This window comes from Chaetodon auriga, chromosome 15 (assembly GCF_051107435.1).
Source record: "Chaetodon auriga isolate fChaAug3 chromosome 15, fChaAug3.hap1, whole genome shotgun sequence".
In the NCBI taxonomy this organism is placed as follows: domain Eukaryota; kingdom Metazoa; phylum Chordata; class Actinopteri; order Chaetodontiformes; family Chaetodontidae; genus Chaetodon; species Chaetodon auriga.
The window spans coordinates 2,572,556-2,598,135 of record NC_135088.1 but is presented as its reverse complement, the minus strand read 5'-3'; the positions used below and the strand labels follow the sequence as shown (position 1 = coordinate 2,598,135).

The 25,580-nt window shown below is 44.4% G+C and overlaps 1 protein-coding gene across 1 annotated transcript; it reads right to left on the bottom strand.

The window, feature by feature from the left end:
* Positions 1-1,848: 1,848 nt before the first annotated feature.
* klf5l (Kruppel like factor 5 like) lies at positions 1,849-25,129 on the bottom strand. The gene is made up of 4 exons (XM_076749815.1): positions 24,878-25,129; positions 12,718-13,660; positions 11,442-11,501; positions 1,849-4,496 (listed from the first exon to the last, which is right to left on the bottom strand). Exons 1-4 carry the CDS (start codon positions 25,016-25,018, stop codon positions 4,318-4,320), a joined length of 1,323 nt encoding a protein of 440 aa, XP_076605930.1. The 5' UTR covers positions 25,019-25,129; the 3' UTR covers positions 1,849-4,317.
* Positions 25,130-25,580: the final 451 nt, after the last annotated feature.

Below are 25,580 nucleotides of genomic sequence, written 5' to 3'. Positions count from 1 at the left end.
ACAAGTTTTAACAGGAGTTTTACTGCTGCGGCTGTGGAATGAGCTGCGAGCAGAGCAGCCAGCTTCACCGGGCCCCAGGTGAGCATTTAGGAGGCCGAGGCCAAAGAAAATGTACCTGAACAGCAAATGGAAAAGCGGGCGGTTGTAGATAAACAGGTGAGTCATCTGGGTACCTGCAGTGAACAGGCTGCAGCAGCTGCTGCTGCCAGCTTCAGCGTCTGTTTACATCTGGCAACATCACGGCAGGTCGCAAACCTGAACACACTGAATGTTGACCCTCTGAGTTTCATGGCAGCGCAAAAGCTGTTCACATTCCAAGGAAAACAGCAAATATTCCTCCAGCGCCGCACTGTGGCAGAACAGGAAAAGTCAGTGATTTACCAATAATAATGATAAATAACTACTATTCATTGTAAGCATGAGTTGTTCCACCATTGAAATAATGCTTTTACTGACAAAAACTCCATATTTTGATGGAAATACGCTGCATCTTTCTCTCACAGTCACACATCACGTACAGTACTCTGCATTTTTAGAAACTCTGGGAAACATAGAGTAGAATTTATTAGCATATAACTTATTGTAATGATGGATTTAGCAGCGTTAACGAGGTTAAACAGTAGCAAAAGACAGCGATGGGACAACAAACAGTATTATGAGGGAGTAGATGTTATTAATGCACTTTTATGAATGAAAAGAAATATTTTTCTTCAAGCGTTGCTCGTGGAAAAGTATAAAGAATGCGCTCAGTTTCACAGGCTGCTCTGTAGATTCGCAGGCATCCACATTAAACACCCTTGTGCACACATGCAGAGTACATTACGTGTTAACATTAAGGGCGTTGGCCCAGATGATGAGGCAAATCTCTGAGGCTCCCTGCTGAAAGCATCTTGGCACAAACATAATGATTACTTTCCCTGCCAGCAAAATAGAGCGGTGGACCCCACCCTCTGTGCCTTTATACCTTTATACTCTGACTTATTCTTCTTGCTTAACTGCTGACTTTTCCCCCGTCAAACCAGCAGCTTCTTTTGTGTCACGCAGAGCTGCCTGCTGGCGGGGTTACCTTTCACCTGACACGTCACGCAGAGACAATCAGGCATCTCCAACCGCAGAGCAGTCGATGGAGGGGAATGATTAACTCTCTCCCCTCTGTTTTTGTCAAAAGCTGTGAATAAGCTCTTTTTAGTATTTGACCTGATCTATTATCTCCTCACAGGTAGATTGTTATCGTGCAAACATCACGTGTCCACGAGAACATCGAGTTGACATTTATGAATCATATCACACAATTAACTGAACTGTGATGCCAAGAAAAGCAAGAAACTGTTGCACACAGCTGACGCTGAGCAGTTTGTTTTCTTTGGTCTGAACTCGACCAATCAATGAGATCTTTATGCACTTTTGTGTTTGTTTTAATTCACACCCTCTAAAGACAAACAGAGGGCACATGCACGAACAACCGGCCTGATCATTGGTCAAAACTTTGGCACATCACATAGTTTGTGATGGGAGTAAAGACGATAAAATATATGGTATTCAAGGTCGTTTAGCAAATTCGGTGAAAAAATGTGCTTCAAGACCAAAGAGACACGGAAACAATCCACCATTATTTTCTGAATTCTTTTTTTATTTCAATGCAGAATCTCGCACAAACAAAAAATATTGTTGTTCTTGTCAATTTGTACATAAACCGATAAACTGTCTTACACACATGAAGTATCAAAACAAAATTAAACAAGCATTCATATACAACTGATCTAAAATCCCATTAGTTAAAAAAAAAGAAAAAATATTAATATTATAACAGGAAATAAAACCAGACAAATATTTACAGTCTATCAAAGTGTTAAAACTACAGTTATGTACACAGTGGGTGGTCGGCGCTCCCTCCGCGAGGGAGACAGGAGAACTTGTTTCCTTGGGAAGAAACTTTTCAAAAATAAAACTGGTAGCGTTGAAATAACAGGATGTGTCTCCTCTAAATGAACACACGAGGTCAATCAATGCTTCACGCTTGTTTTGACTTCCATGGAGTACCAGCATCGGCTCGGCCTGCCGCCAGCGCGCAACACAAACAGGGTCAGGTTGCAGCGACAATGAATTCAACTGAGAAAAAAATGTCCCTGTGAATGTGCGAACGCTCTGTCATCACCAGCCTGTCACAGACAAATAAATCACGTGGAAAACTCGTTAAGTTTGTGGTTTTAAAAGGACAAAGACAGACGAGGGAAAACAACCCGGCTGCAGAGCCACAAAGCGCTGCTGCTGTTATAATCCGGTCCTGTAGGTGGCGTAAGGCCGGCAGGTGACGATGACTAAACAGCTCCCCCTTGTGGAGAATGCTAACGTTAATGAGTGAGTGAGTTCCAGGCTAGTTTCAGGAGTTGATTTGTTTAAGATCAATAACATTTTTTTGACCTGCAACACAGCTAACGCACAGTTTTCTTGTGTTTTTGTTAATCGTGCGTTTGTGTTATTTCAATATGTTAGTATTAAACCGTAATTCATGTGGATCTGAGCCTCCGAGGTTCAGGATTTCTGTAGGCTATGTGTGATTGATCACTCGCTCCCCTGGAAGACGTTTAAATTTCAGTTATTACTCCGACAAACTTGAAAAAAGTCACGTTTGCATTGGCTTGCTGTTCGTTTTTCTTCATAAGTTTTAAATGAAATAATGCAGGAGCTGGTTTAAAGGGCTGTCTGTCTCGACTGATGTTTTGTCATTGTGATTTAATTTTAACTTTTAATGTTATTGTGTCTAAGAGAAGAAGGTCATCAGGCAGTAAATCTGTACATATGTTCTTTCCATTCCTTGGTCTGTTTCCCTTCATGGAATCAAACCAATCATTTGCACTGTGCCGCATATTTTTGCCTCTCACAGTTTCAAGCTGCACCGCCGCACAGAAACCTGTCGGCATCCCGAGCTGGCAGACACCTTGTACAAAAACATCGCAGGAATGCACGAGTGACAATTAACGTCACTCCGTCAGGCGAACGTCAGCCTGTCGTTCATCCACTGTACACGGCTGACTCCGCACGGCGCCTTAAAACAACCAGGAGTGATTACATAACAGGTCTATCCACCCATCTCTGTCTTTCTCAAAGAGCTGAACAAATGAAAACGTGGGGAAAAAAACTGAACAGAAACCGCGAGTAAACCGCAAACAGTCGTCAGAGCAGCTTGGTCCCCACAGCAACGGGCGATGTCATGGACACAAACATTGGCAAATCGCTCGTTTCTCCGAGCTCGACAGGTCGTACCTGTGCTGAAACATAACTGGGCGATCATTAACTTTTCCATGGAGAGCTCTCTGATTGTGTCTGTTGATTGTTTGTTTATCTTTTTTTTTTTCTTTTGTAGGGGAGATTAGATCTCCAGGAAGCGTGAACATGGAGTATTACTCATTTCAACATCGGATGTAAAAAAAAAAAAAAGTCAAGTATAAATCTCAATACATTCGTCGTATCTCAGACACACATATGCACACACATAAATATACAGTATTTACAAAAGCAGGATGGAGGGAAAAACACTCCCACCTCTCCTTGAAAGTCCATACCTCAAAACAAGAAAAGATGGTGACGGTGATGATGATGAAGTTGGCAGGAGAAGAGTGTTTCCAGGATGCAATGACACCACAGTTCTGATCGCTGCAACACTCGATGCATGTGTGCGTGTGTGAATGTGTGTGTACACGAGTTGGACCAGTTTTACATCAACACACAACAGTGATGACAACAGACACCAAAATCATCCCTGTAGATCATTAGCTCTGGAGTTAAGACCTCAGCAAACACTGTGTTGACTGATAGCAGACGGCCGGTATTATCTCAGAAAGCAGAAATGAGGACCTGCAGCGGGACATTTTGCATGTTACAGAGGCGGCCATGACAGTTCTGCCTTTCCACAGGAGTGAAAGTGACAGAGCAGCTAATTAACACGAAGCCTGAAATGTTGATGATTCTTTTCCTTGCATTCATTTTCTCCTTTTAATTCCCACTGCTGACTGCATCCTCTGCTGGCTGTGGAAGGTGTGACCCACCAGGTGACTCCTCTGACACACCTGCCTCTTTGCATCTGCCGGAGGGGGTTTCAGACAGTGTAAAAGGGGGCTGCAACTACCTGCTCCTGTGCGGTGGACGCCTGCTATCACTCAACATGTTAGCGTGAATTAGCGCCAGAATCGACTCAGGTGCACAGGGATGATGGTGGTTCTGAGTCTGCTCATGAGTCCTTTAACTCTGGTTCAGGTGTGGATGCCGCTCTGTTTGTGTGTGACTGTGTGTGCGTTTGTATGTACAGGTACGTCTGTGTTAATTCTGGTGGCGCTTCATGTGCAGGGCCAGGTGGTCGGAGCGCGAGAAGCAGCGGCTGCAGGCGACGCACTTGAAGGGTTTGGCTCCGGTGTGTTTCCGGTAGTGTCTGGTGAGCTCATCGGATCGGGCGAAACGCCAGTCGCAGTTGTCCCATGTGCAGCGGTACGGCTTCTCACCTGCAAGGAGGAGGAGGGCAGGACGTTAAAGACGTGCACAACATCTTTAATATGTAAAATCTGTTTCAGAACGATCATCTCCAGCTACGCTCAGAGCACAGTATGACCGAGGCTCCGCTGAACCAACGAGGACACACCAACACTGATTCTTTCAAGCTCTGACAGCTGAACTGACTTTGTTAAAGGTGTCCAGTGGAGTTTTTGACTAACGGTAGGGCCATGGAGAAACGTTTGAAGAACACGTCCATGTTTTGACTGCATCTCTAGCTGCAAGGCTGCAAACATGGACGCAAACAATGCCAAAAAAGTCAGATTAACAAAGGTTTTATGAGGAAGGAAACGCCTTCATTGTGTTTGTTAGACCTCAAGGATGCACACAAAGACTTTTTGTTAGATGCTGCATGTAAGAGCTCACAGGGTCCCTTTAATATGAAAAATATTGATTATTGGAGCTTTAAAATGAAGCGCATTGCCCTGCACAGCCTTGCCTACTTTACATCTCTTGCACCTGTAATGCCGATCATATCAGGCCGATCAGGAAATACAGCACATCCCACTGTTTTCTGATTATAAGGTAGTTCTTTATAGGGAGGTATGAAAAGAAACTGAAGAATCATGAACCAAGTAACTAACACTTATCCCTCCCCACCCAAACATTGACATTTCTGTGCGCTGCCACAACGTGCTATTGCCAAACAGCGAGCTAATCATCAACAAAGAGAAAAAGGCTCCGTTGAAAAGGCTGGAATGCACACGACGTGAAAACATCTCATCTTTCATAGCCGAGGTGAAAATTGATGTCTGAGAATCGATGACAGGTTGGAGCACAAACGGAAGTGGAGATAAGTGAAGAAAGATTCCTCAAACTGTGGTTTCTGCAGCAAAGAGGAAAACTCAGTGTCCATCTTTTTATAGAAGCATTTTATTGTGTTGGCTGTGCCACAAAATGTACCCTCTGAGTCGTGTCCTTGGCTGAAAATCCTGCAGGAAACGTTGCTATCAGCCAGTGTCAAGGGAGCGTGACAGTCTTTGGCTGTTTGGGTCATCAGGCGCTCATTACCAGCGTGGGCCCCGTTAGTGCTGATTAGATAGCTTTTGCTATTGACCATCAATCACTGAGCGACAGCTATTAGCGTAGCGACAGGGTCCAAAGAGCACGGTGGGGGGAGGGGTTCAGGTGAGACGAAGAACAAAAAAATAAGGATGAAAGGTTCTGCTGGTTTTTGAGAGTTTGAATCTAAAAAAATGCTAAAAATGCCTTTTTTCTAGAAGTTTAAAATTATGTATCTGAAATGTCTTATTTTCACACTTCAATACATTATTTGGAGTGCCACGGCTCTCTCTTTCCCCCAACATGATTAAACCTGAGAGGCTTTAATCCAACAGGCAGCTGAGCCCTCCATCACAGGCTCACAGGCTCTCCAGCCTCCTATCAGGACAATATCCTGTTTCTGGAGTGAGCCGCTCTTGATGTGTGTATAGAGGTGGAGTACAAATGTCTCCATATAAAAAGGCCGAGGCTCTCGTGTCGCAGGTGTGTTTGGTTTTGCTCTATAGCTGCGCCGTCGGGGTCAAAAGCGCAGCCGACTATTATCCCCAGGGGCCGGCAAACAGGTCGGTGAAATTCGACACACACAGAACAAACACACTCGACTGGTACATATTCGTAAACGAGCTGCCAAAAGGTCAGGTGAAAGCAAACCTTCCCCTCCGTCCATCCATCCGTCCATACAAGCTTTCATTGAGCCGTGAGTTCTGGTGAGATTTACCTGTTGGTCATCTTATTATCTGAGAAGAGATAACGACACTGACATCACTCGCATGTGTGTCCAGTGCCGAGAAATTCAGAAATTAAAAGGTATCGCCGCTCAAAAGCTTTTACGGCCATTTGTTCACGACAGACAGCAACTGTTTGATCAGGTGGCTGATTAGAAATGACCGAACTATTATCCCTCTCTCTCTCAAACACTGATGAGTGCATGTCTGAATACGTTATGAACCATAATGGACAAACACACACACAAAAACACGACACAACACACTCCGGCAGTGCAACAGCTACAGTGCATCAATCACCGTGGGACAAAAAGCTTTTGTTACAGACTGATGTATAAGAACATTTAGATTTACTCTATAGGAGGCTTCGAGTCGCTCTGACACCCCGAACGCCTCTGATTACTGCTCATTGGTTCTCTCTGCAGGTGTAACTTAAAAACAAAGACAAAATGAAGCTAAAATCATGTCTGTATGAAGACGATCCAGACAAAAAAGTGCAATGAATTCCTAACAAATAAAAAAGTTTATGCTAAGAATCATTTCAACATAAAGCGCTGAATGAAATGAGGACGTGATATCAAGACATTTAGCTGATGGTCTTACTCAGACTTGGTCAAGAAACTTAATTTCAAATCAAATCAAGTCAAGTCAGAAACACAGTGAAATAACAGCAGCTGCATTAAAATGTTTCAATATCAACAGAGCAGATGCACATAAGAAAAACTGAACTGAGGAGAAACCGCAGATGTTCTCAAACCACATGCTCATTTCCTCTACCTCAAACCACTCACGCCTGGCTCAAATGTACACAGTGTAGTTTAATGCATCAGGAGCATGTTCATAACGTTTTAAAGCCATCTCTGCCTGTGTTAACTGAGTCAAAGAGCAAACACTTTCAGGCTCTCCAGGACGCCCATAAACTCTTTGTGGAGCTCTCAGCTTTATCAGGCAGTGTTTGTGAAGAGGGCTGGAGGGTTCCCTAATCAGACTGATAGCACTCCACTCTTTACACACACGTACACACACACGAACGCACACTAACACAATTATAAAAGTCAACGTGTGGAGTTCAAATGGCTGCTGAGGCCACGGTCAAGGCTGCCCCCCCCCCCCCCCCCCGCAGATTGTTGTGATAGCAGAGCTGTCAGGGACCGCAGACCCCAACAACGTGCATCTTCATCCACGTGGTTCACGCCTTGATCACCTTAGCAATGGCTGCTCTTCCCACTGATAACATTTAAACTGGTACAAGGAGTAAAACACTGCATCACATTTTACAAGCTTGTAGGTTTTCTGTAAGTCTTCATTCAGTACAGTAAAAAGTACAATATTTCGCTCTAAAATGCAGTGAATTAGAAGTTTAAAGGAGCATAAAATGACAATAGTTTGCCTGTAGATAACAGTTTCACAGCAGGATGATCCAAAACTCCCCTGATTTGATAGAATTTAACAATAATCTGGTTAATGAGGCTGATTTGGAAGAGTATAACTCAATTATACGTCAAGCTCTTAACCTGTGTCTCATGCAGGCTGAGCATCAGCAATGAGCCAGTTCCAGCATGCAGTGTGTGGGATGCAGGATACAGACGTGCCACAGTGCCAACACACACAGGTAAACACACTGGCACCAGTTTTCAGTGGAGCTAACCTGCTTGTTTTTGACCTGTGGGAGGAAACTCTGGAAAAACTGCGGGTGTGAAGAGCTAATGAACATAAAAGCTGAAAAAGGATCTGAAATGAGGTGACAGTGGTCCACTGTGTCGTCTCACCTTGACCGTGATAAGCGAGTCCAAACATGATTCATAAATATCTACAACAGGAGCTAATCAGCAACCATGATGGCTAATCTGAGAGTCATGCAGTCGGCGTGATTTCTTAAAACCTTGTGCAAAGACTACTGCTCAATAATGGTGATTACTACATATCAACCTTTGAAAAGTAGGTTGCCTTTGGTCTAGAAAATGAAACTGAAAGATTCATATCGTACTTTTATCATATCATCATGCTCTTACAGCTTCCTGATACTAAAAGTCATATCTCAGTTCCAGTGAACTGAGACAGACAAAAATGAGGGACGATGTTTCGCGATATTAAAGATTCTCTGTGGACATCAGTGTTGATGTAACGAGTAGATTATTGCTATAGTGACAAACTGATACAGAAATGTCCCGTCTGGCTGTTCACTGTAAACTCTACAAGCACAAACACACAAACAAGGAACCGAATCAATAAATACATTTATAGAATCTGCAGCTTTCTTTTTTTTTTTTTTGTTTAGGAAAAATGTCCAAAACTCGCTAGTCTGGCTCCACAAGTGTGATGATTTTCTGATTTTCAAAGTTTTCTCAATGGAATATCTTTGGGTTTTGACAAGTAACTATTAAATGTTTAACAAAGAGACTGTTGGCGACTATATTAGCTTTCAAATCCCATAACCAAATGCTAATGGGTACATGAAGATTGTATTTCAAGCCCATCAATCACTGTCTGTCGAATGTAAACAAGGGTGCAAACACTTGTCTGAAGCTTTCTTTGTGTTAACCATGTGAGAAACAATAGTAAAAATACTAACTGTGCCTGGAGCCAGGCAATAAGACACATTTCAAAATCATCTGGAAGTAACAAGGCTGTAATGTGGCTGATGTTATCGCTGATATTTGCTGTGGACGGGAGACTGGCTGCAGCATTCTGTATGAACTGAAGGTGTGAACAGGCTTCAGCACTCAAGTAGGCAAACAGAGAGACGCATTAATCAATTCTGGAAAAGATAAAGCATGAGCAACTTCTGCGAGCACCCTTTCACACTATTTCAGGCTGATGCAAACAGCACCGGGCTACTTTAACCATACAGTTTTAAGGTATGGTTACAAAAAGGTCAAAAACTAGGTTTTATGTAACCTGTCAGGCTACCAAGTTCATCATAATATGCGATTAGTGACCAGAACAAGACTATTTATTTATCTTCGCTGTGTTGCTGAAAGTTATTAGAGGTCTAAAATTTGATTATTAGCCAGAGGGTCATCAGGTCAGATGTTCAGATGTACATTGAGCAGTGTGTTATCTGCAGTGCAGGGCAAAATAAGAAGGGACCCAGGAAAGAGCCTTGAGGCACTCCGCAGTTATGAGATTAACTCTGATCAACTGTTAGAGAGAATGGAAATGAACCCGTTTGGAGAAACAGTGACAGGAGGTGAATATCCATCGAGATCACTGCAGGATTTGTAAAGAAAGTACTGACAGTAATGAAAGAAGAAGCAGTATTTGAAGATCCACACACTAGTTACACTTCAGTTATTTTTGATTTGCCTGGAACATTTGCTGCAGTTCACAACTTCAGTTCAACATTTCCAACTCATGAGTCATCATCAACTGAATGCAAAGCAAGACTAGGCAAGCCTGGTTTTGCCAGATTGCAACTGAAGCCTGTTGGTGAGATTCGCTGAGTGACCAGAATGAGTAAACCAGGCTGTTTACTCTCCATACAGGCCCCGGTCCGCTGCAGCCTGCTACATTTCAGATTTGCAATCGCCTAAACGTCGTGCAATTATCTGCTGAACGCAGCAAGCACAAGGGACTGCTGATTCACCGCCGAGGTTATTGTAGTCTTAAAAACTGCCAATTCTACAGATACAGCTGCTGATTAAGCAACACTGGGCTGATTTTAAGTGGGGCGGTTCCCATGCAGAGAAGACATTTTTCAGACTTTCCTTAAATTGTTGCTTTATTCTTGTTAACGAGTGAATAATTTTACCTTATCAGGCCTGTTAAATGACTCAACTAACAACCTCACTGTGGTTGGACTGGTCACAACCTGCAGACATTCAACCTATGATGAGTGGTCGCAGAGAAACACAGCTGGTTTTGGAGGGGTTGGGAACCAATAGCCTATTGGATCACCTTGATACTTTTGAAGTGAGACCCAATGTTGCAGGTTGACTAAAGCATGCAAACCTCCACTGTGATCCATACATTAACCCATACCCCTTCCTCACACTGACACTTCCCTCTGACACAGTCTAGATTTCTCTGCTCTCTTACTGCTTTATTGCAGTGTTTTGTTTACTCTTCTCACTGCATATTTCATTGTCTGTTTGGCTTTTGCGCTGCTGTATCCTGCTGCTGCAACAACCCAACTTCCCCACTGGGATCCATAAAGTTTCATCTTATCTATTTATGACCACAGAGAGATCTGTTTCTATTTGAACATCCATTCACGTGTTCGCTCTTTCTCTCCGTCGCTGTTGTCGCACTGGGGGAGCTCTGCGGCTTTTATCGCATGAGTAAATCTACAAAATCCAGGTCTGAGGCTGCTGGGAATCTGCAGGTTTCATCTTACTGGAGGGAAACCAGCCTTTACCCTTTCTGCAAACCCCCCATCTTACTCCTCCTCCATCCTCTGAAAAAGGACTGAAAAGCAGGAGTAACTGGTTTGGCCTTTGTTTTAACTGCGTGTCTTCCCTCTCTTTTTTTTCCTCTTTCCTTCATCCTCCCCTCCTCCCTCCCTTCTTTGTTCTCTCTCTGGGGAAGCTCGGAGGACAGGTATGAGCATGTATAAACATGGTGAAGAAAAAACAAAAACTCTTGAGCAAACCAATGTAACTTCCATGTTGTTTCTCCTTTTCATTGTGTTCTTCAGCTCTATTATATTTACAGGGTGTATCGAAACTGGCAATGTGACAAAACACGCAAAAGTCCGAATAAATAAGCCGAAGCCAGCTGAGCTTAATGGTTGCAGTGGTGAGACTGGGAATGGACAGTCGCTGGTTTAGTTAGTGTGGATCTGGGCTGAAAGGGCAGCACACAGGTGTGAATTTGTACAAGGCTCAACACAGATTTGCGACACCCCACACAAAACAGGACTCTGAACTTCTCCTACATGTATCATCAGGTTGTGTTGCACCTGGAAAGCGGATGTTCTTCCATATGATCGGTTATAAAGTTGCATTTTCAATCAGGCAGTGACTGAATCTCTAATCAGAAAATCCAGTTACCTGCTGATGTTAAAATCAACCAGATCATCCTCTATTGTGTTAAATGGGACATTGCATTAGTTCAGGCAGAGCCGTACTATGACTGTAACATCCAATCATAGTGGTCACTTCACTCAAGCGTCTCTGACTGAGCGTTAAGGTAGCTGGTGATGGTCAGTGAAGAGAAGTGCTTTCTTACCTGTGTGCGTCCTTTGGTGCGCCTTCAGATGAGAGCTCTTTGTGTAAACTTTGGTGCAGCCTGAAGGGAAATCAAAGAGAGAGATCATGAACCAGGCTGCCAGCGGCAATGTGCTGTTCACACAAAGTTTACCTCGGCCATAAACCTGAGAAAATGTGCTGTTTTTCACCTGTGACTCAGTGAGAATGACACACCAGTGGACGGACGAGGAGGCCAAAGACACTCCAAATGAATCAACAAACACAGCTGACGTTTATCCCTCAGACGGTAAACGCAGAGCACGCCGAGTTTAATTAACCGCAAACTATCACCAGTTCAACAAATCATCCGTCCGTTGAAACTTCAGTCTGGGATTTTATACACTCAGCTATCGATGTGCAGCAACCTGAGAAGTTCTGGCTCGTTTCATGGACACTGCACAGGAAACAAGCAGCATTATGTCACCTCCATAATAAATCTTCAAGGTTGAATATGAGCCCGAATGACTCGATGAGATCAATGTTTTTGCAGTGTTACCAGGCATGCTAACACTCTGGCTTCTACGATTCCTGTGTTGATTTGTGTGTTTAAGCATGTAAGAGAGAGGCAGCGTATTAGTGACAGATCTAAATTTGTGCCTTTGTTTTGGGAGTTGCGCATATTTACACAACAGTGACGCTGGTAGAAAGCGATTTGAAGCGACTTGCTGAAACTTGCTTTCATTAGTTATTTGTGCAGCAAACTGTTATTAAAGCTCAGGAAATCTTGGAGGGCTCAAGCTGCAGATCGTGTTTCTTTGTGTTAAAAATGGAAGCTTGCTGAGCAGTGACAGCGCTTCAGCGTTTAATCTTTGTGTCTATGGGCAGACATTGGATTACATACTGTTTTGAGAGGTGCCTAAGGCGCTCTACACATGATCAATGGTGCCTTCACTACAAGCCGGGGCACAGAGGTAAAGTGTCGCATCAGCAGGAAGGTGCCAGGAAAGTAAACAAAAAGGGAGAAATCAAAAAGCCTGGCAGTGACTGTCAATTTAGCATTTCTGTAGAACACAAAACTGCACTGGTGCTGCCAACCAAAACCCGACTTTGAGCACAGCGGTGAGAAAACATCAGGGTAATGCTGCCGCGAGGTTTGGCATATTCACTTGATCATGTGGACAGAGTGCATTCATGGCAGCGTCTTGCAACTAGTAGAAGACCTGTTGAAACCAAATAAGCGTCTTGCCCCGAATTACTCGTAAACTGTGACAAACAGTGACACGTTTTTCAGTTTTAGATGCAAATAAAGCACAGACCTGGGTAGTCACAGAAGTGGATCCTCCTCTTCTCCAGCTCTGGGTTGTTCCGCCTGTTGTATTTGGGACCTGTGAGGACCCCCTGGCCATGTGTCATCAGCAGGGCGTGTGGGGACATCCCCGCCACCTTTATCCCTCCCAGACGCTGCTGGTATGGAGGTGGAGGTTGGGGCGCTAAGCTGAGCAGCTCTGCCTGACCGTTTGGGCTCCCTGGCTGAGAGTTTGGAGGTGAAGGCGGCAGACTGTGGGGCGCTGTGTGCTGGGAGTTGGTCGGAGAGGCTTGGTAGTAACCGTGGTGCTGCTGCAGCTGGTGCTCCGCCATCATGTAGTTGCCGTTGGTTGTCGGCAACGCGACGCTGCCGAGGTTCAGCATGGTCCTGGCGACGGTGGAGCCATGTGCCGACGGGCTGTTGTGGGACAGAGTCATGGTGAGGTCGGCGCAGCTGGTGATGGGCATGTGGTAGACCTGCTGCTGGGGGGCTGGGGGTCCGATGTGAAGCTCCGTGTCCAAACTTGGCCCCTGCTGCTGCTGCTGCTGCTGGGACCCTGCGGGCACGCTCGCCACTCCTCCAGAGCTCATGTCTGGTTTGATGAAAACATTGTTGACTACCGGCGGCACGCTGAAGACAGAGGTGAAGTCTGGCAGGGCCTGGGTGGTGGTTGTGGGAATGGAGCAGGGCACCTCCAGCCCAGGCTCTGTCTTGATCTGCTGCGGCGTCAGGGTCTTGGTGTTAGACCGGTACAGGCCTGTGCGGAGGTGGGTGGTGTTGGGAAGGATGACGTTGATGTTGAGGCTGTAGGGCGCAGTAGGTTTGTCCTCTGAGAAGTACTCGTCGACCACGGAGGCGCTCTCTCGTCTGTATTTCTTGTCACCTGTGTCAGGTGCGAGACTCAAGAGAGGACTGTTGACCTGCGGCAGGTATTTGTCCAGTTCTAGTTGAGTCTGAAAAGAGAAGGAAAGAGAAGGATGAAGGAGGAATTCGACACGCCGAGTGAAGCTGCCATTCAGTCTCAATTCTGACGTTGTTTTGTACAACCTGCTCCATCTTCTACACTCAGTGATCCTCATGTTTTTAGTTTACACCACAGAAGAAGTATGAAGCTGTTCTCAGTCAACTGGGCCACACTGCCATGCAAACAGACCAACACTGGTGCAGAACAGCAGCTTATGAGAACAAAGCTCTGACTGTTTTCACCAAAACATGCAGGAAAATTTGCCTCTTTCAGCAAATAAAATGCACACACTGAAGCACCTCAGGTTAAAAATCATTTCACATCATTCTGGTTAAAACACGTTAAAGTCTGAGAAGCTTCTGAGGAAACATCCACAGCAGCAGCCGCTACTGTTTGGCACAGTATTTGTTTAACGTCGACATGGATCCACTTTAACTGCTGTAATTATTTTGTGTGATTAATGGAGTCCAGATGGTGATGAGGTGGCTGTGACACGGCTCAGACCCACCCAATCCACAGTTAGCAGAGTATATTAACAGGCTGGGAGAAAGAGAAAGACAGCAGAGTCATTAAAAGAGGATGAAAATGATAAAGAAGGGATAAAAGAAAATGTTTAGAGAAGCTGGTACCAGGTTTTCCTCCTCCATCGTCCTCCCCTCCTTCATACCTCACATTCCTGTTTCCCAGTGGAGCTCACTGCCCTGACAAACGGCCAGGACCAGGATTAGACTCTGACAGCTGGAGGGGGATTTCACCCACATCCATCTGCATGTTCTACATGTATTTATCAGTGATCAGGTGTTATTGCACTTATGTGATAATGATGCATCTGCAGTAACACTCATTTTCTTATGCATAGACATGAGCTTTGCAGTGATAGATGCTTTTCCCTTTGCTAAATTAAGCTCTAACTACAACAGTTACTTCCCAGGAAGAATCCATTGGGACACAGGAAGTGATGCATGTCACGTTTCATTTGGGATGAGGAGAAGAAGATGCAGTAATGATGCGACAAGAAGCATAAAGCAGAGTGCCGTAAAGTGAAGACTTGATATCTAGCTAGTTGCTACCTGTCTGAAAATGACGTGTGGTTGTCAGCTCGACTGCTTACAGAGACACCATTCGGAGGCCGTGACACGTAAGTTAATCAGAAAACAGCCAAGACTTTAAAGTCGCACATTAAAAAATAAGAAAACTGCCAGAAGCAGCAAGAAGTGCTGACTAAAACTTTCACCTCTTAAAACGTGTTATTGCAACTTTGTGCGAGGTTAAAAAGCCAATTTCCTTAATCGGCCTCAGTGCTGCAAAAACACACCATTATCTGCCACACCGCTTATTTCACACCAACGTTTCTGCATTTCATTTGTGCTCGTCTCACTGGTGTGAAGGAGGCGAGACCTTGTTGGAACAATCTAATGACAGTTATTATGTCACCATGGAGATGCAACAGTCAGTCCAATCAGATTTATTTGTGTGACAGGTGATGAAGGTGTGGAAACAGTGCCTTTGTTCAAATACAACAGTTTTCTAAGCAACAAGACCGGACAGGTGGAGGAGGAGCGTATAAGAAAATAAATTGCCGGTATTTTCCTTTGCATTATCTGATCTGAATCCTGAGTAACTGGTGTGTGTGTGTGTGTGTGTGTGTGTGTGTGTCACTCAGAGTCTATGGAGCAGAAAGTCACTCCTTTAGAGATGCACAAGGCATTACGTAAAGAATCTGTACTGTGGAGACCACACACACACACACACACACACACACACACACGCATGAATGCATGTGACAGAAAAAATGCAAAAAATCAAATGTGTGCACGCTCACACAAATGTACACAAATGAAGACATGCAGGTGCAGATAGACACCAACTAACCGACACGCAAACGCACACAGACAGAGCGTTCCCACCATGGGTGTGGCTGATGAAAGCGATCTGATGCATGAAGAAGATGAAGAAGAAAAGTATTCAGCCAAACCAAAACAAAGGCTGAAGGCATGAGAGAGCGCAGCGAAACTTAAACACCGGCGGGTAAAAATAGACCTGCCAGACGGATCTCGTCCTCGCAGTGACAACAGATACACGTGCATACGCTGAGGAAAGGCTGGAGGGAGGAGGGAGGAGCCGGGGAGGGCACAGAAAACTATATATATCATACAGATGTGAAATGTAAAAAAAAAAAAAAAGCCCATCATTAAATTAATAAGTAACTAACTTGATTACCGTAATTAGAGTCTAACACTTTCCAGGTAATAGACAAATCCACTTTTCATTTCAACACTGGTTTATTCTGGTCTGTGATTTAAGTGATCTAATCCCACTATTTTTACATTTTTGGTGTCTGTACATTCTCTGCAGCACCAGCTAGAGTCTCTAGGCTGTCTGCATCACTGTGAGCTGATCGGTCTGAACTGCACCCTGTGCAGAAATCATAACCCAGAGAGCAGAGAGCAGTCCAGGGCTGAATCCACTGATTTGGGACAAATGACCTGATGAGGTGCTGATGTGCCGGAGGTCACGTCCAGCAGCTGAACAGGAGGCACAAAGCAGCAGAGGAGGTTTGTTTCAACACTGTTATTCTGCAGCACTGCTGCAAGTGCCAGCGTGCGCACACGCACACACACACACACACGCACGCACGCACGCACGCACGCACGCACGCACGCACGCACGCACGCACGCACGCACGCACGCACACATGCACACACACACCATCCCTCCAATAATAATCAGCTGATGCCTTTTTAATTTCATACAGAAACACTGGAGGTTTCAGTTCTTTCTCTTTGCATGTGTTTAGTTTGTGCTTAATAAAAGTGGTGATTTGAATCTAAATTTAGTTTCTACTTCCATTGTTTCAAAGGCTTATGAGAGTTTTAAAGAGTTTTGATTTAGTATTTATGTACACTACATTAATTTCAGCCTGCAGACTCTTCCAAACAGGCATATTATCAGTTGTCAGCATTTGAAACAGGTGGGCCTGAAAATCTTTTTCAGAAGGTATTTAAGTTCTTGCACATTTGCTTTTCCAGTTTCAGCAGAAACAGGAAAAACAGCTTGGCCCATGATGTTTTCTTTACTTGTACTTTTTGCATATTCGCATATGCATGTGTCTCTGTGTGTCGCTCGAGTCGAGCCCACGGGGCTAATAGATCGTTCGTCGCTGGTGAACTCGCACCGCCTTGTCATCAGTGCAATCTGAGCGCTGGGTGAAATTAAAGTCTCGGGTATTTACTGAGGAAAAAAAAGAAAACAAAAACAGCCTCTCTGTTTCTTCCCCTCTGAGGCTCCTGTGTGCCTTTCAGGACGGGACACAAACAGGCCCTGTGCTGCCGGGCCGCTGGCAGCCGTAACCCTCGGGTGCCCTTGGCCTCGTCCCCGGCTGGCCTGCCGCTGATCCCTCTGGCTGTCACCCTCTGCGCTCTGATTGGCTCGCAGCTTTTCTTGCTATTGACATTTCTCCATTTAGCCTGCTTTCTGTCCGGGCAAAGACGACACTGTGCAAAGAAAGGTCGACATTATCGCCTGAGGATGCGGCTGCTTCTTCCTCAACAGCGAGCCGGCTGCTGCAGCGCACCAAAAGCCTATATTTTGATGTTTAAGCCTCAAACAAACTTAGAGATGCCTTCATTTCTGTTTCTGTGCAGCTTGAAGACATCCTGAAGGGTAAGGTTAGCCTGGCTTAGGTCAGATCCTGAGATTGATGGTCTACACTTTGTAATTTACGTCTTTTTAAAGTCACTAACTTTGCTCACGTGCTCAGCAAACCTTCCAATGGATCAAACAAAGCTAAAACAGAAACAACCTTTAAAATCATAAATCAGCAAGTATCTCCTCTTCCTCCCCTTTCAGAGAGAGAAAAGAAAAGTGTTCAGGCTTAACGGGGCCCAGAAATTTAATTTCGAGCCAATAAACTTCAAAGAAAACATCAGTCAAACTTTTATATTTGCAACAGCTGAAAGGAAACCCTGGAGGAGTGTGTTTATGTGAGGTATCTGTCCTACAAGTATTTTTAAAAGTGCCTTTTCAGTGACACAACAACACAAAGAAACCAGCTGAACTAAATTCAAAATGTCTGTGTGTCGTTTCATGTTAAGAGAGTGGAGTATCTTCAGGCCACAATTTGTCAGTTAATAATTGGAGAACATGTACAACTGCTCTGCTATGAATCCTTCAGCCTGATAACAAACAGCCTCTTATCAGTTCAGTTCAGGTTTATAGGACGGAGTGGGAGTTTCCACACTTTCAGCCAGTATGACATCCATCCTTAAAGGACCTTCATATGTTTTAGCCCAGCTTAGAGAGCGTACTTTACACTCTGTCCATTTCACAATCATGCTCGACTTCTCCCATCACGACCCCTGCAGCCACTCGTTTCCATTCAGCTTGCGTGACACATTAATCCACCACGCTGAACATCTTGTCTGCTTTTGCTGACAGAGTTATGTTATTGTTGAGTGCAGCTGATATGATTTTGAAGCGTCTGCACTTTGGCGCTGCACAACGGCATGAATTAAAAAAAACAATCATACGCAGAGATGCCATAACTGCCTCAGATCTGTTCACAAAGCTTCCACTTGCCGATGCTGTCAGCATTTTCATGTTTCTAACCAATCAGGGCTCAGATTGGCTGCTGGAACTATACGTACCAGAACTAAATCTGTTATGAGATGCAGTGAGGAATGAGGTTTCATTGCCAAAAACCATTCTTCCTACGACATATTTAACAGAAATATTAATCTCAAATTTAGCCCATTGAGATGTCAATGATACCCTCAACACCCCCCTGTGCCAGCCTCACCCTGAAGCAACCATCTTAATACAGGAAAATAACAGTCAAGCAGCCTTTTGACCCCTTACCGCTTCCTCTGACCCAAAAGCCTCCAAGCTACAAGGCCTGCCATCTTCATCAGACCCCGTCCCCTGCTAATTGCAAATGGCTGCGTCTGGACACCGGTTTTGCTTAATAACTCTTAGGAATGCAGAGTCACAGTGGCCACTCGCCTTTGGATCTTCATAAAGTACTGAACTGATAGTGCCGGGGCCTCCCGGTCTGCTCGCCGTGAATCGACAGAGCAGCAATCAAGACGGGGTCATCAGAGCAAAAACAAAACCTTTGAGACTGTGGTGATGTTTTTATGGCCGCTGATGGAGGCAGAGATAGGGACCCTTGTTTTGGCTTCACAGGACGGGGATGAGTTAACTGCCAGGTGACCAAACTCCACGTTAGCTCTTCTGGGAAAGTCTGAAAAGAGCTGATTTATTAGATAAAAGCAGGCCGGTTAAACATCCTGAAAACAGGCAAATCATTTCCTCCTCAGCTCACAGCACAGTTACCTGAAGAAGCTGAATAAATGATGGCAGAGGTTGGCGCTCATCAGGTGGTCAGTCAGTGAACAACAATAACTGCACACAATACCTGGATTTCTGTGAATACACATCACATATGTACAGTATGAAGGTACAATGCATGATTTTAACTGATGTACACACATTCTGACGGATGGGATTCGGTTTATCAAAGTGATTTCTGACAAACTCTCCAGGTCGACTGATAGCGGACTGAATTTTCTCAGGAAACGTGGTTGGTGTTCATTGTTCGTTATGGAGAACTCTTCAGTTTCAGCTGTATTATTTGCATTTAGCTGTAACATGAACCGACACCTTTTCCAGCACAAACATTCTTCTTTGCCATTTATCGTTGTGCAAACATAAATCATTTCGGGACCGAATTCTTTGGAACTGAGCTGCAATATCCTTATAATCAGCTGAACAATTCGTCCGAACAATGACCTCTCTCACGTGTTATCCTATTTCTGTCTCTTATTTCTTGTCACTCTTTGTTCTATATTGACCCACAAAACAGAAAAGGTCCTTCTCAAATTTAGCGTGCAGTAAGAGGGGTGGGGCATGTGGGGGCATTCCCAGTCCTCGATCCAGCGTTACTCTCGTGACTTTTTGAAAGATGCTTAACATATACAGAGATCACCGTCCTACCATCACTTTATCACTTTATTTTAGGGAGTTCAAACTGAAGAAGCTGAAGCAGATCTGGGACAAAAGACTTGTTGGATGCACATCCTGTGTCTAAGTGTTGTTTTTCTCCTCACCACAAATGATTTCACCTTTTGTTTTTATTCACCTGAACAATTTTCACTGTTTTCCCAGACGGATGAAGGGTAAACAGTGGGAGTCATTAGAGAGATTTTGCAGCTTCAGTAGATGAGCCTACAGACCACAGGCATGAGGAAACAGTGGAACAAGACTGTCTGCAGACGGCATGTATTGTCTGGTGTAGAAACACGGCCGGGCATGATGGGTACAGATGACATCAGCAGACCAAACAAGCCCAACAGAGACCAGCATGAGTCAAATGATGAATCTCTGCTGGTAAACTGACACTCTGCAGAATTTCTGGCTTTGCATATATTATCAGGCTGATATGTTAAATACTTAGAGCCAGTAATGTATTTTCATGTGCACAAAAGCCAATTTTCTACTAAAGTTCTTTATATGGTCAACCTGTGTCACGTCTGGAAGGTTGTTTTTAAGGAATTATGTTTTGCTGTCACCTTAAAAATAGTTTTATGTCTGAGGCTCAGCTGGCTGCTTTATTTCACAGCGTTTTGCACAAACGCAGATTATAATCTCTTATTTAAAATGATGAAAACAAAGCAGGTCGAGACACGAGGCGGAGGAGTTTTGCTTTATGATCTATACGAGACAACCTGCTTAAAGGTAACAACAGCTGCAATAATCCGAGCATGCCGAGCTCTGATCGCATCTGAATCTCACTGTGAGAACAAATTAAGTGTGCAAACAGATTCAAAGGTGTCTGTAGCATCTGTGGGCTTTTACAAAAGACCAGTGAACAGAGAAGAAGAGGAACAGTGAATGGTAGCACATCTATGAGACCAGCAGAGAAAGAAACCAACAAAGTCCCTGAATCAAAAGCTGGAGCTCAGACTCAAACCCAATTTCCAATATCAAAACAAATCTACGCTTCAAATAAGCAAAGACAAAAGCTCGACATGAGCTCAATCCAGCCAAAAGAACGAGAAAGAACACAACATATTATTCACACTTCGTCGCATCACACTTCCCATCACCAATCAGTGTGGGATTCTGCGAGCTGGGACTCGTCAGCAGACACTTGCTCAGATGCAAATCAGCTGCATGTGTTGTCCTGGAAGTCAAATCGTTAGTCAAACCAAAACAGCAGCGAAACGTCTGCGGACAACAAGGGGCTGAAAGAGACGGCGGAATGTACCATAACTCACTGACATGATGGGAAACATGTGGAAGAGCGTCACTCGGTTCAAAACGTGACATCAGAGGCAAAAACTCAAACACAACCAGGTACAAACCTGAGATGGAAAAACACAACTCGAAAAGCAAGTTTGAACCATATCTGAGTATTGATCTTCAGGAATCATTAGGCGTGACTGGCACCACGCTCTTGATCTGTACGCCATCAGGTTATTCTGTAACTTCCCCTGTCGTCTGTGCTCAGTCTTACAGGAAACATAACCGGTGACATAACAGCCAAAGAATCTGGAAATAGGTTTCATATTAGTTACTTATTCTGCCATTACTGCTGAGGTACATGAACAAAATTATCCAAATAACTCAAGTGTAGAAGAGGCGAAAGGAAGTTCCTCCTCCAGCACTAACTGATAACTGTGTCATGTGAAAGGGGTTGTCAGAGTTTTAGCTCTACAGATGTTTTAGCATCTTTAAGCTCATTGTTTTGGCTTTAACTTTCCTATTCTGGTTCACTTCCTCGACTCCATCAAGCTAATTTCCAGCAGCATTTAGCAGCAGTCCTACAAAAAAAGCTCAGATTACCAGCCCTGCACCAAATGGCACCCACAAAAGTTAGTAACTAGCTGGTGAACATCCAGCATTCAGCAGCCAAAGAGTCAGATATTTGCCTCAGGAGATTGTGGAGACCATAACAGAGCTAAAAGCAGAGTAAATGTTGGGTTTACATTTGTCAGGTGAACAGACACGACTTCAAATAAATGCAAATGTTGCTCCGTGTTTGCTTGATGTGTAAACTGTTCCCATGATGACTTTATAAGGTGTTAAAGTCAGTGTTGGGTGTACAGCTTGACACACAAATGGCCAAAAGATCAGAACTCAAAGACTCTGAGAGCACAAAATGTCATTTCCTTCCATCTTTCGAGGGCTGACCTGCTTTAACAGCCTCTTCACACTGGCACTCACTTAAAAGCAACTGTGGAAATATTCACAGGTGCAGCCAAAAGATCAGTGAGTTCATTTACAGACACGATTCTTGCTCGGCAGCACGCACACAAACACACCAGAAACACAATGAAAACAACAACATCTGAGCAGACTGACGACTTGCATGTGACAGGTGTCAGAGGAACCTCATCAGCGTTTCACCACCGCTGTGACTTTCTCATGAGGCCGGCCTTTATCATCCTCCCCACTGCCTCAGGGTGGCCTATGGAGATGCGGGCCCTGCTCAGACAGGTCGGGCAACATACTGCTGTCACGACACCAGCTCAGTTAAACATCCTTCAAAACGCCGGCACAATGACAAAGACGTGTCTCACAGTCAAAGAAGAACACATTATTTAGCCAGAACTTTCTGCCGAGCTCGAGTCCAAAACTCATTATTTCAAACAAAATCACAAAGCGCAGAAGGAGAAGGATGAAACAGACAGACAGAGAGAGAGAGAGAGAGCGACCTGAGATCTGTGAGGAATCTGTTTGAGAAACACGCTTCATGCACATTCATGGCGAATCAAGAGCACATAAGGTAAACCCTCTCCGGCCGCGGCTGGCATTAATTTGCCTGAGGGGTAACGATTTCACTTAACATGACTTCTTTGTTCTTGACAAAGTCATATTTTGCATAACATCAAGCACGGTGTGTCACAGCGATGAGAATCAAGAGAAAAAGCAGCTCAGAGTCTCGGAGCAAACAACGGAAGTGACGGAAACCACGGCAGCATCACATGCCACTGTTGTGTTGCCAACATGCTTTATCTGAAACAATGATGTTGAATATTGGAGGATTCTTACGCAAACAAGACAATGATTGACAACTGAAGCCTGTGCTGCTGTGCTCATGTTCAGGTTTCCAGCTGCTTTACGTTGTGATTCATGGAATCTCACAGGGACACAAACCAGCTCATTCAGGCTATAAAATAATTCTTCTCTGTTTATGACAGCTATGGTGACCCACACTGATCTGCAGCAAGATCGGCAGAGTGTGTTTTACATCCATCAGAGGACACAGGATGAAAACTCGAGGACGGAATAAGTAAAAAAGAACCAGGAAGTTACTCTAAGCTGGGTAATGCTGAGTGAAGGGCAGGCATCACATGCGGTGGCTCCGGCATTTGCCTTTTCTGGCATTGCTATACCTGTTTTAGCTTACTGATTCAATATTTGAGCACTTAGGTACGTTTTATGTACGTTTTTTAACTGAAAAAGGGTTAATGTTATTGAATTTAATGACATTTCACAATCAAAATTCATGCAAAACTGGTTGGCTTAGATAGAAGAAAGACATAAAAATAACAATATGACCGGTCTGTCAGCTGTATGATAAAGAGCAGAAAAATGATCCTGATCTAATAAAAATGAGTACCTGAGTAACACTGCTGCACCCAGCCTGTAGGACCACAAATGCAGAAACACAGATACATTAAACTGCATGGAAAGGATGTTGGTTAGCTTCTATGAGCCCACCTGTCCAGGTGACAATGCCAGTAAAGGCAGTTCAAAGCAGCTCCAGCATGTGACCACTTTCACTCCACATTTGCATAGAAATAAACAGCAGAAGCTGAGCCTGCTCAACGCATGATGCTCTGTGTGCACGCAGGTTCAGGGGATGCATCGTATCCACACGCATCAAAATCCACCAAAATGAAAAAGAACCAAGAGCCGAGTGAACAAACATCTCCAATCCAAGAGGAGCAGTTTTAACCTCAGGTGATGGGGTCTGCCGCCTGTTTACCAAACACCTGGCAGGAGGCCAAACTCGGCACCGTATGAAGGCATCCGGTTTCTGTTTGCGCTCTGCTGTGATCACGTAGGGCCGACGTACAATTCACGGCCATTTAACTTTAATGCAGCTGTCATGTCTCTGCTGTGATCAGTGGTCCACGTCTAACAGAGGAGGCGATGGGGTGGCCCTGAAATGCTGCTCATCCTTTCGTATTACTGAATTTCTCTGATGAATTAGGCGCGATCCTCTGCTGACGTGACCTAAATTCCTTCAGGCACGTTTGCGGCATCGGAGCGGCCAGCATTCACCGTCTAGCTTGGACAGACAGATCTGCAAAGGATGACTGATGGAGAAGAGGACGTCTTGCAGACTAAAATCCAACCTGCTCCTCCATCATGTGACCAAATCTCATGACTGAAGGCTTCTGCAGGTGAGCATGGTTTAAGGAAACAAGCAGGAAACAGCCTCTTTGAACAAGCATACTGTGTGTGAAGTAATCAGATTAATTAAGGCCAGCAAGGTATTCACATTGCAACATATTCACGGATCATATTCAAACTCCAAAGTTAGCAGCTACGATAGCCGTGTTGGTGCTTTTCCATAAATACGTTAACAGTGACAGGCTGCATCTTCATATCTGTAACCATGAATAACTAAACAGCGTGCAATGCCTCAGCATGTTGAACATAAACAGAATAAATGGAAGTGTGTAGTGTGTGTGTGTGAATGTCATTAAATTAAATTATTTTAAACACAAATATAACCTTAAAAAACAACATAAATCAATCTCCATTCAATTCCAGGATTACAAATAAAGTTTGATTTGAATGATTTGTATTGCAGAACTGCCGCTAGTTGGTCCAAACACAGTTTACAGGTGAACTTTACCTGCGTTTTCTAACATGTCAGGTGTCTGTGTAGGACTTTAACCTGCCTGCATGTACAGGTGAGCTACTTCCTTTCACAGGTAAAAGCAGCCTGACAAACAGAAAAAAGCGCACAACCTGCAGCTGAGCGCTGATTAAATGGTTGTAAGCAGCTTTGTTTATCCTCAAAACCACTTTTTATTTTGAGTGAAGCAGCACCTGCAGCCACACCGCCTGTTCAGACATGAAAGTGAAGGTGAGAAAATAATGAACAGGTATTAAAACACCCAGAGAGGCCGGACCTCCGGTTCACCGGGAGCCCGGCCGTCCTCACCGGGCCGGCAGAGATTCTCACCGCGGGTTTGACGTCCTCGAACACGGACGCGTCCTCTGCGCCGTCCGCTCCCGACATCCTCACCGGCTTCAGCTGCGTGAAAACCGCCCTTTCTTCTGTCGAATGCGGCGGATTCATGGCCAGTCCTACACTCGCTGCCATTAAAATTATTACCTAAACAAATATATCTTCTTGTGAATTAAGGTAATAAGTACATAAAAGAGTTATTACTGTTTACTGCGCCTTATCGAAGCTGAAAACAGCGGAATAATCCCTCAGCCCTCCCTTCTCTTCTGACTCACAGGTAGGTTTTACCTGTGCTCAAGTATGGACCTGCTACCTGGAGGCGACGGTGAGCGCACAGCGCAGCCAATGAGAGCAGGCGATGGGTTATGTGGTCCAATCAGCTGTGCGGAGGGAGGGACACACCTGAGACTGCAGGAAAAGGAGGAAAAACAACTGGAGGGCATCAGGCAAAGTATTGTCCCTTGAACTGCGCACGCACACACACACACACACACACACACACACACACACACACACTAAACTGTATTTATAAGGCAGTGACTAAAAGCTTTTTCTACATTCATGCTGATCTGAATTTATTTTCTAATAATAGAAAAATCTGAAAAAAACTTGTCTCTCATGAAACCAAGTGAGCTAAAGTTAGCAGGATGAAGTTCATAAACCGGCTGCCAAATAAAGACCTTTCATTTCTTTTCAG